We start from the raw sequence: 10,772 nt of genomic DNA, 5'->3' as shown, positions 1-10,772 counted from the left end.
ATAAGATGGAACCAGCAGAATGATCCTAGACAAAGCAGGAATAGACCTACTGATGAACTATGAGACAAAACAAACAAACAAATATATAATGATATTAATCCCCCTGTTTAGCATGTGAGTCAATGTGGTATTTGCTTTGATTTTTTTTTTAAAGAAAATTGACTGTTGCCTACAAAAATAAACAATACATTCATTTATTTGAGGCCACAGACTAGACATATAGAGTTTGCCTTGGTTTAATAGCAAAAGATTATTTCAAGTTTTAGTAAGTAACAAATTTTTATTTCTGACTTATTTTATGCTAGGGCTAAAATGAAAAAAGACAACAATGGGACTGGGGAACAGGGTATTGGGGAGAGAATAAGGAATGGTAGCGAGCAAGCAGTAGACAGTCCCCAAAACCTTCGTTTAGCCCTTCATCTAACCAACTGAAGACTGCCTGACCAAGAGCAGAATAACTTGTTTCATGTTAAGATTTTTAAAATATTAGGATAAGAATATAAAATAGGCTACTTAAACCCCCCAGAACATTCATGTAAATCTTAAAATCACCCAGGGGTCTGGTCTCCTAAAGTGAATGGATATAGCCCCAAACCCAATCGGGGTGAGGGTACTATTCCCTTGGAAGCTTCTATCCTATCACCAGTGGTTTACTTTTCCGTATGCCTATCACCTCCAACTTGTTAGCAACCTGGTCCAGTCCCTCATCTCCTCCCACATGGATAATGGCAACAGCTGTCTGGAGGGTTCTTTTTGACTTCAGTTCCTCCATCCTCTAATGCAAACTTCGTACCTTTCATTCATTCAATCAATGGATTACTTTCAATTTCATCACTGGATAACTTTTACCCATTCATTCAACTGTTGTGTGTTCTTCTTCCAGTTGATTTCTCTCTCTTGTTCATACGTAACCTTTCTGCCGAACAGGTCTTGTTACTGGGTTAGACTGCCATGTCTTTACTCACATCCCATATCCCCAAACTCCTGCTTTTCCTGGAAAGACTTCCTCTTTTTTTTTTTTTAATCTACTTAAGCTCTACTTAAAGGTTTAACTCAAAGCTACCTTTTCCATGAAACCTTCCCAAATTAATCTCTTTGAATTTACAGCACTTAGGCAGCAGAATGGGTATCATGATTCAATTCTTTGTATCATGTCTTCTGTTTTTCTGTCCTTGCTTTATGAGTTGGCCTTGTCCTACTCACTTCTACTAGGAAGTCATTTCTGATCCCTGTCTATTTCTCTGGGTTCCCACCACTCTCTGTGCTTACTGCTAACATAACTCAAACTGTGCTGAGATCATTATTGACTTAAGGATAGTGCTAAGTCAGCTAGCTTCCAACAAGTGCTGAGCTCTTAACAAGAAGAAAAATGCCAAAACTACAGTAATGGACTTCTACTTCTGGCAGCATGGAGGAGAGAAAGGGCTCTCTCAATAGAATACCACTGGATCCTGGATAAATTACAGTAAACATGTTTGTCACACTCATCAGAAAGTAGAAGAGATCACTAAAGGAAGGGGAAAAAATAACATTGAGCTGAACCCTTATGCAGAATGAGTAACATGCAGCAGGAGAAGCAGGTTTGCTCTGGGCACTAATGCCAGTATCAGTATCATGAACAGAGGCTAAACCCTGGGCCCAGCCAAAGCAGGGGAGAAAACCTGGGACTCCTGAGTTAAATCAGGACTCCTGAAGGGTTAACACAGTCCCAGGTAAGGAGCACCCTTTGTCACCTGGCAGAAACAAGTGCACATTCTCTCTGGAGGAAAGTACCCCCAATTTAGGTCCACTGGAGTTCCTTAGATTAACAAAATAGGAGCTCAAAATCCAAAAATACAAAATATACCAGGGAACAAGCTGCTATGGGAAAATCAGCTGAAAACAACAAAACAGATATCCAAGGTAAGTTACAGAATATAAAATTGTTGTTCAGTTACTAAGTTGAGTTTGACTCTTTGTGAACCCATGGACTGTAGCCTGCCAGACTCCTCTGTCCATGGGATTTTCCAGGCAAGAATACTGGAGTGGGTTGCTATTTTCTTCACCAGGAGATCTTCCTAACCCAGGGATCTAACCTGCATCTCCTGCACTGGCAGGCAGATCCTTTACTACTGAGCCACCTGGGAAGCCCCAGAATATAGAAATAACAATCCTGACAAACTTCAAAGGACTGCTATCACAGAGACCACATTTCCTGAGCACAAATGATCAAACTGAAAATCAGTATAAAAAAGATAAAATTTTAAATATCTAGATTTTGGAAATTTAGAAAACTTTTCCAAATCATGAATCAAAAAAGTCATAAAGGTAATTTAAATATTCTTAGAATTAAGTAATAAATACTTTTAAACAGAAAAATGTTGAATATAGGGAAGTGGGTCCTTGAAAACTTATAATAGAAAAAAAGACAGCTTGAAAATTAAATAAAAATTAAGATGTAAAAGAACATAAAATTAAAGAAAGAAGGAAATACCACAGATAACATCCATAATTAATGAAGTAGAAAACAAATTTTTGTGGCTTCCCTTATAGCTCAGTTGGTAAAGAATCCGACTGCAATGCAGGAGACCCCTGGGTCTCCTGGGTTCAATCCCTGAGTCGGGAAGATCCCCTGGAGAAGGGATAGGCTACCCACTCCAGTATTCTTGGGCTTTCCTGGTGGCTCAGCTGGTAAAGAATCCACCTGCAATGCGGGGGACCTGGGTTTGGAAGATCCCCTGGAGAAGGGAAAGGCTACCCACTCCAGTATTCTGGCCTGGAGAATTCCATGGACTGTATAGTTCATGGGGTCCCAAAGAGTCAATGTAAAAGAACATAAAATTAAATCTAAAGAAAGCACAAGGAAATACCAGATAACATTCATAATTAATGAAGTAGAAAACAAACATTTAAGGGAGAGGATCAACAAAGTCCAGAGAGGCAGCTAAATCAAACAAGTAAAACAAATTTCTGGTGTAGTTGGTCAAAGGGGAAAAAAAGAAGGCACAAGTAAACAGCAGAAATGAAAAGGAGGACACGACCACCCAGGGAGCAAAGGCGATAAAGAACATGGAAGGAATTTCATTTTTAAAAAATGACGTAAAATGCACAAAACTCCAGAAAAACATTTACCTAAATTGACTCAAGAAGAAATAGAAAGCCCAAATAGCCTATAATTATTAAAGAAATTGAATTAATAGTTAAGATGTTTCCCACAAAGAAATGCCAGGCTCAGATGGCTTACCAAGTAAGTTTTATCAAATGATCAAAGGATGGTTCATTTCAATCTAATATACACGTTTTTAGAGAATGAGACAAGAGGGAACAGTTTCCAACTCAAAGGGTGTACAGACCAAAGGAACCATCTCAGAAGCCTTAGAAAGCTTACTAAAAACAAAGGCACTAACCTGTACAAGAATGTTAGTAGCAGCATTATTTATAACCGCAAAAAAACTGGGAACAACCCAAATGTCCACTGACTGATGGATAAATTGTGGTTTATGCACTTGAAATATTATATAGATAAAAATGAGCGAATAATAGCTATCTACAACATGGATGAATCTTAGAAATAATGTTATATGGGGAAAAAAGCAAACCACAGGGGAATTTTAAGAGAATAAAATTTTGTAAAGCTAAAAAGCAAAACCATTTTTAAAGGGTATATACATAAATGGAAAGGCTATATATATATGTATATATTGCAGGTAGTTAATAAACACAAAATTAAAGATAGTGGTGACCTCTAGGGAGAGCCATGAGGATAGGCTAGGGGAAGAACACAAGAAATTCAGTAGTATTTCTAATGTTTTAATGTACAAATTGGGTGATGGGTCATTTAATTATTATGCTTCATAACTTATTCACGTTAAATATATTCTTTATAGTTATCAAACATTACATATTTTAGAAACGCTGCAATGGTGGAAATAAATGAACAAATGAATGAAGGCTCCCTGAAAGAAAATGGCGAATCCCTGATGGAAGCTACCCTATGCAGAAGACAAAGTAGGTCCTTAATTAATGTTGGTTGGTTTACTGCTTTTCCCAAATATATACCTGAATTCCCTTCCTACTGGTGCTCCCTGATAGGCAAGGCACCTCCTTCCACAAACACAGCCTAAACCCACAATCCCAGTCCGGCTAAGTCCTGACACTTACATGATAAGAGACTGACACCTGGTGGATACAGAGTGAATTTAATAAAATGACTAGGGAGTAAATCTCACTCTACTTGGTGAAAGAGGCAGTAGAGTGGAGCATTGGGAAGCAGGAATGAGGAGAAAACTAAAATTCAGAAAGAGGAGAATGAAGGATAGCCATCTCTGAGATGGAGGTGGAAAAAAAAGGGGGACTGTTATCCAAATGAGACCAAAGAGACAGTCTCCAAATGAGAAAGATTTCCCTGTCATTTCTTGAGACCAGAATGAGAGGAAAGAGGTTACAGCTGCAGTAAGGAAAATTCAAAACTATTCGGGGAAAAAAGGAAGGAAGGTAACTGGTCTCAGCCTAAAAGCTAAAACCAAACCTACTTCATAGCAGTGGCCAGGTGTCAGGTGACTCCCCGGAAACTCCCCATTCCCAGCCCCCATTGAGGAATCTATGTGATTCTAAGGAGGCTGATCCTGCCTTTTTTTTTTTTTTTTCCGAAAGGTACAGGTCATGATGTAGCATAAACAGGCAAATTAGCATTTATTATACCAATCTCCTACCCACAGTGACTGGCTAGGAGTGGGTGTGTGACCCAGGCTGACCTCACCGAAGTGAATCTTAGGGCTATTGCTAGGATTCCTGGCACAAAGATGCCCTCTCTTTCTGGTTGGACATGAGAGAGGAAACATGGAATCCTAGGAGTGCTAGCAGCCACGAGGCAGACCAGGCTTAAGATGATCCTACAGAAGGTAGAATGGTGGGGGGGAAATCAATCAGGTATTTAGAGACTTATGGAGTCACTGGATCAGCTTCATCTGGAGCTGGGCCTACCTCTGGACTTGCCAGTCACATGAGCCAATAACTCTTTGTTTTTAAGCCAGTCTGAGTTAGGTTTTCTGTGATTTAAAACTAAAAGACTCCAAGCCGAGGCATTCATCATATTTCATCCCTATATTCCCACAAGATAGTGCAGGGATCCAGGAGAGGGGTCACTACAGATTAGTGACTCTAAAGCCAAGGGGACTGAGCTGGAAAAGTGAGAGGCAAAAATCAGGCACTATGTAAGACAGGGTGCCTCAGTTGTCTATACAGAAGAGAATGAAGAGCCAAGTGAGAAGGAGGTGCAAAGAAGGGCCTCTTCTAGGCAGCCAGGTAGAGTTAACAAAGGGCTATAAACACTCCTTCCCACATACCTATCATGGGGGTGCTGCTTTAGGGTCTTTTCGCTCATGGGGCATGGAGCTCGGAAGCACATGCCCTTTTACGTCTTTATTTCCCTGTGCAGAGGTGTCTACTTCTCCCCTGACCAAATGAAGAGCCTCCTTTTGGCTTCTACTGCCCCTGATGACGCTCACTTTGGGGGTGACAGGAGGAATTTTATCTTCTGCTTCTTTGGCATGACGGGAACTGGGGCCCCTTCCTCCTTTGGAAACAGAGCCATCCTCCTGACCTTGGGCAAGCACCCCCTTCTCAGCCTCTCCCACTGGCCCTGGCCCCCTTGACCCTCCAGCTGAGTTGCTCTCCCCTCCAGAGGCCCATGTCTCCCGTGGTAACCTTGAGGACTGGGCTGAGTCCACAGCAGCTGCTGACTTGTCGGGGGTAGAATTCCTTTCCCTACTTCCACCTGATTTTTTTCGAGGGCGCCCTCGTTTTCTTTTGGCATCACTTCCTGTATCGTCTAGATCCTGCTTTGTGGCTTTAGCTGGTGGGTCCTGCCCACTGGCTTCACTCACAGGCACTTCAGCTGTCCTTTTGACACCCTTGTCATGGGGTCCCAGGTCACCACCTATGCCCACTTCCCTGTTCTCTGCACCCCTTGGCTGAGCGAGCCCCCCAGGGGGAGCTTGCCCAGGCCCAGGTCCAGGTCCAGGCAAAGCAGGAACCGTTGGTAAGATCATGTTAATGATGGGAACAGCTGCTTGGGGTCCCCCAGCCCTACTGGGCAGAGGCAGTGCAGCCATTTTCAGAGTGCCTGAAGAAAGCTTGGGGGCCAAGATGGGTGGAGAGACTCGGATTGGCGGAATAAGTGAGCGAGGGGCCCGGGGGAGGAGCAGAGGCAGCCGGGCCACTAGGGCATTAACCTGCGGGTTATTGGCTACTGGCGCTGGGCTCTCCACTACACTCTTCTTTCGCTCTCCACGTGCAGAGGGGCCAGCCCCAGCCCGGGGGTCTAGCTCTTTAGGAGGCTAAAAAGTAAAGAGAAGAACATAGTAAGTGGGAAGACTGGACAATGGAGGGAATATAGGAACAGGACGTGAAAAGTACTGAACCCACTGGGCGAAGGGTATACTACACCCCCAGCCCAGGGGAGTAAGGTCAAGGGCATCAGCTTCCTCACCTGGGCCTGTCTCTCTGGTCTCTTATGAGAACCGCCCTCCAGGTTCTCTACCCCATTCTTGGATTTAGATGATCGTTCCCGAGGGGCATGTTCGTCCTCTTCTGCGGAGGTGCCAGAAAAGGAAAAGAGGTGAGGAAGACACAATGGAGGAGGGAGGTGATTCTTATTGACTGACTGGTAGAGAGGCAGGGGAAAGAGGTGGGCCAAGGCAAGTCTGGGAAGGGTCTCTAGGAACAGAAGGTGTCTCTCTCCTTGTATGTGGGAGAGCCTTTAAGGTTGAAAGTGGTTGAAGGTTTCTCAGAACATAATACAGGGTCCACCCACCAGCGAGTCCCATAGCTTTGAGCACATGGGCGTGTGCAGATCGGGCAGAGATGAGATGCTGCTGTAGCAGGAAGCGGGCAACCTCAACGATGGAACTGAAGGACCGTTTCAGGATTCGCTCAGCCCAGTCACAGGTCAAGGCACAGGCTGCTTCCACCAGCTCATCCCGAGGTGCTGGGGTTACTTCTGGGCCCATTTCTGGCTAAACAGGGGAAGGACATGCCCAATTACACTGTGAACAAAGGCCCCTCCGCCCCTCTCAGGCACCAATGTTAATGGTAAGTAAGACCAGACTAGGGATGGCAGTAGCTTCTATCATTCCATCCCAGAAACCCCCAAATTCTCTTCTTCCTCTGCCTCAGCCATAGTGTAGGCAGAAGGGCATATCCTATAGGCTGAGAAACTGTGCCGAACGACCTAGGCTGTGTTAGGCCTCAAAACATTTCCCAAAGTCCTCTGCCATCTACCTTGGGGAGAAGAGTGCAGTCGGAGGCTTGTTACTTACACTCTCAGAGCCCTTTAGGTCAAGTCCAGGCAAGGGCGGCATAGATACCAAGGTCTTCCTTCGTATGCCACTGTAGCAATATCTGACATAAGTTAAGGGGTAACCAACACACTGGAGGTCCCCAAGTAGGAAGGTTGGGCTGTTTCCACTTCCAGCTCTTCACATCCTCATCCTAAGTTTCTTTCCCCAGGTCCTCCAGCCCACCCTCACCAGTCAAGGATACTTGGACTGGCCCCGGCCACCAAGCCTTCGGGCCTTGATATCAGGGAAGATCTCTCTGATGATTTTGCCAAAGTTGGCTGTGCTGAGCGGGCGGCAACATGCGAGGCTCTCGCAGTACTTCCTGAGTGAGGCAGGGACAGAGTGGGAAGAATACTCAGAGAAGGAGGTTTGTGGGTGGGTTCAGAGGGTCCCTGGGAATTAAGGTTGGGAAACCCTTGAAGTCAGGCTCCATCAAGGCAGGGGCCTCTCCAGGGAGGAGGGGGTAGTTACAGGCCCACCTTCCCACCCCACCACCCACCCCACTCCCATCCACCCACCGATAAGCATCATAAACACTTTGTTTTGGCAGGCAGGTGTCGGTATGCTCTTCTAGGTGGTTGCGGATCCACCTGTAAGCATACATGTACTCCTCATTGCTGAGTGTACTTGGCTCTGAGCTGCAAGAGAAATGAGAGAGACAAGTATTACCAACATCCCAACAGTTGCCCTGGTTCCATCCAGATTATCACCTCAGTAGGGCTGGACTGAATCAGCGCATCCAGAATTCACCTTTCCCTGGTAAACCAAGGCAGGACAACAACTTTTATTCCCGACTAAGGAGAGCTGTTATGAGTATTCTTATTCACCAAGCCCTTTTTAAGGGAGCCTTTCTTTTTTTTTTTTTTTTTTAAGTTTTTATTGAATTTGTTACAATACTGCTCCTGTTGTTTACTTTTTGTTCGGGAGTCATGTGGGATCTTAGCTCCCCAACCACGGATTGAAACCGCACCCCCTGCATTGGAAAGTGAAGTCGTAACCACTAGACCACCAGGGACCACCCCTAGGGAGCCCTTCTTTAAAAATAAGCACCTCTGATATCTAAAATTCTAGCACCAAACCTACCTTTTGTCTCCAGTACTGGGCCCCGAGGGGAGCTGAAGATAGAGATACAGCTTGTCATTGTCTGAGAATTTCTGTACATCTTGCTGAGGTAGGGAGGACCAGAGAGGCAGGAAAAATTATAAGGCCAAGAAATACCCAAGGTAGGACCCTCTGATCCTCACTAAACTGTCTAGCTGAGTGAGTGAGTGTCAGGCTGACAAAGGACCTTAGAAATGATTTGAGGCTAGGTGCTCAATGTGCCCTGAGGAGCCCTTAAGGATTACCAAGGTGAGAAGGGGAGTGGAAGGGACCAGCTCTGATTTTATTTCTACTGGGCTTCTACACAAGAGGTCACAGAGATGAAGATGCTCAAGGTCAAAGCGATAACGAGTTGTAAAGCCAATTATCTTCTGACAGGGCAGACAGCACTGACTCCCTTGCATAAACCTTTCTAACCCACATCCTCACCATCTTCATCCCCACCCCACCCCCCACCAATGCCATCTCTCTTGCCTTCTTCCCCAGAATACTCACCAGGATCCCCTCTACTTTGTTCTGCACGGCCTTGCTGTAGAGAAGAGGAAAAAGCTGGAGGTCATACAAAAGATTTCTCCCCATCCCTGTGGCTGACTGCCAGGGAGAGGAAGAGGTCTGAAAAGCCTAGCAGGTGCTCAAGAACTGCTACCATGATGAAAATCTCCCCTGGTCGGATGCACTCGCTTGGGGAGGTGCAGGTCATCTAATACAGAGGAAGAGAAGTGCTATAGGGATCTATTCCCAGGTCTGAAACAAGGTTTAGAGATGGTGATGAGTACTTACGAAATGGTACCTCGGAGCCTCTGAAGAAGGGTGGTGGGTTCCCCTGCCTCAGCACTACCTGAGGTAGTCCTTCCCCCAGTCTTTGGGCTCTTAGCATCAGGTTCATCTTCTGCCATCCTGGCATGAGGGCTAGAGTCAAGAGAAGACAGGACAAGAAGATTTAACAAAATTTCGCTTCCCCGCTGGAGGTCCCAGGGCACTCCTCACCTCTCTACCCAGAAAGACAGAAAGAAAGCCTCCGAATTTCCCCAGTGGTCTTTTTCTATAACTTGCCTTCTCCAAAAATTAGAAATTATTCCATTACTTCTCCAGGCCCATATATACCCAAAGAGATCTTTGCCATCTCCATTCTATCTGCCCCACCTTTCTGCGGTCTCCTAAATGTGGAAAACTGTAAAGGAAGAGATACGGGGGATTGGGAATCCACGTTAGAGAGAAATTTTCATTTCTGCCTCTGACCCCACGCTGCCCTCCTTTCCCTCAACAACCACCACAAGACAAAGTTGTTTAATTCTCTAATATACTCCTCACCACTGAATTTGCCTGGGAGGTCAGAAAGGATACGAACATTTTCTGCTCTTCCAGGCTTGGAAAAATCTGGGCCCAACTTCTCATTACTTAATCTCGCCACGGCTTCCCCCGCAGCTCCCCCTCCCCACGTCGCCGGCCCCTACGTCATCGCCCTCAACCTCCCCTCCCGACGCGCGCCCCCACTCCCTCCCTTCCCCCTCCTTTCCATCCCGCGTTGCTGCGAAGTAGGGGGTTCAGGGTAGCGGAACTCCTGTGCTGGGCGTAGGAAACCCGGTTGCGGGAAAGGGGTCCTAGATTCGGGGCACGTGCACATGGGTGAAGAAGCAGTTGAAAACACAACCAAAATCTTGTCTGCTCTCCTCCCAACTCATATTGCCCCCTCCCTACCTTTGAACAGTCACCTTCCAAAACAAGCAACAATAAAGGTAAGGGAGAAAGAGAAACTACCTCGTAGCCACCTTCACTCCTGCCCAGCCCCACGATCCTGGCCCAGCGGGCTCGTGCGTTGCTTTATTTCCTTTTTTCTGAATGGCTGGAACGGCCCCGATCTGCCTAGATACTCGGACGGCCTGCTCTATGATTGGTCGTTGCTGCCACCCGGAGACAGAAGGCGCCGGGCTCGCACCGGCGGCCGCTAAAATCTGCCTGGTAACAGAATCTGATTGGTCAATAGGGGAGGGAAAATCCAAAGTTGGTCTTATTTGAGTCAAGAGGGGGAAGTCCGGGTTAGGTTTCGGTTAAAACTGGGGTCGGTTGGGACTGCCGGTCCCAAGAGGTTCTTCTCTTAAAGGGACCGCAGGACGAAAGGCCGGACGCTCTCCTCCTTTTGAAGCTTTCTTTGCTTTCTCCTTCCGTGTTTCAGTTTTGCCTTCGGGCGTCAGAGCTACTGGAAGAAAAGATTCAATGGACGATAAAATAGCTAGAAAATGATAGGTAGTAGTGATGGAAGTTGCTGGAAACTCACATTACTAGCTTTTGATGAAAAACAAGTTGAACTATTCCCCCCTAGTCCCCACCACGTGCTTGCAGACACTCAGAAGA

At 45.8% G+C, this 10,772-nt stretch overlaps 1 protein-coding gene across 5 annotated transcripts; it reads right to left on the bottom strand.

Moving 5' to 3' along the window:
- Nucleotides 1–220: 220 nt before the first annotated feature.
- On the bottom strand, nt 221–10,241 carry RFX5 (regulatory factor X5). 5 transcript variants are annotated; one of them, XM_065904271.1, is made up of 11 exons: nt 10,179–10,224; nt 9,474–9,591; nt 9,201–9,329; nt 8,916–8,949; nt 8,403–8,485; nt 7,838–7,957; nt 7,522–7,641; nt 7,299–7,380; nt 6,794–6,995; nt 6,470–6,570; nt 221–6,317 (listed from the first exon to the last, which is right to left on the bottom strand). In XM_065904271.1, exons 3-11 carry the CDS (start codon nt 9,314–9,316, stop codon nt 5,328–5,330), a joined length of 1,848 nt encoding a protein of 615 aa, XP_065760343.1. In that variant the 5' UTR covers nt 9,317–9,329; nt 9,474–9,591; nt 10,179–10,224; the 3' UTR covers nt 221–5,327. The 5 variants fall into 5 exon arrangements, with proteins under 5 accessions (XP_065760343.1, XP_065760334.1, XP_065760350.1 ...); XM_065904262.1 differs by lacking the exon at nt 9,474–9,591 and having other exon boundaries at nt 10,179–10,241; XM_065904278.1 differs by lacking the exons at nt 9,474–9,591; nt 10,179–10,224 and adding an exon at nt 9,732–9,825.
- Between the last annotated feature and the right edge of the window lie 531 nt (nt 10,242–10,772).

Source organism: Muntiacus reevesi, chromosome 1 (assembly GCF_963930625.1).
Source record: "Muntiacus reevesi chromosome 1, mMunRee1.1, whole genome shotgun sequence".
In the NCBI taxonomy this organism is placed as follows: Eukaryota; Metazoa; Chordata; class Mammalia; order Artiodactyla; family Cervidae; genus Muntiacus; species Muntiacus reevesi.
This window is presented reverse-complemented; position numbering and strand designations above follow the sequence as displayed.

Coding starts and splice junctions, on each gene's coding strand:
- RFX5 (XM_065904255.1), bottom strand. CDS start 9,815: ATGAGAAGTTGGGCCCAGATTTTTCCAAGCCTGGAAGAGCAGAAAAT. Junction 8,950..9,200: donor AGGCTCCGAGGTACCATTTC/GTAAGTACTCAT, acceptor TCTTCTCTACAG/CAAGGCCGTGCAGAACAAAG. Junction 6,571..6,793: donor CAAAGCTATGGGACTCGCTG/GTGGGTGGACCC, acceptor GCACCTCCGCAG/AAGAGGACGAACATGCCCCT.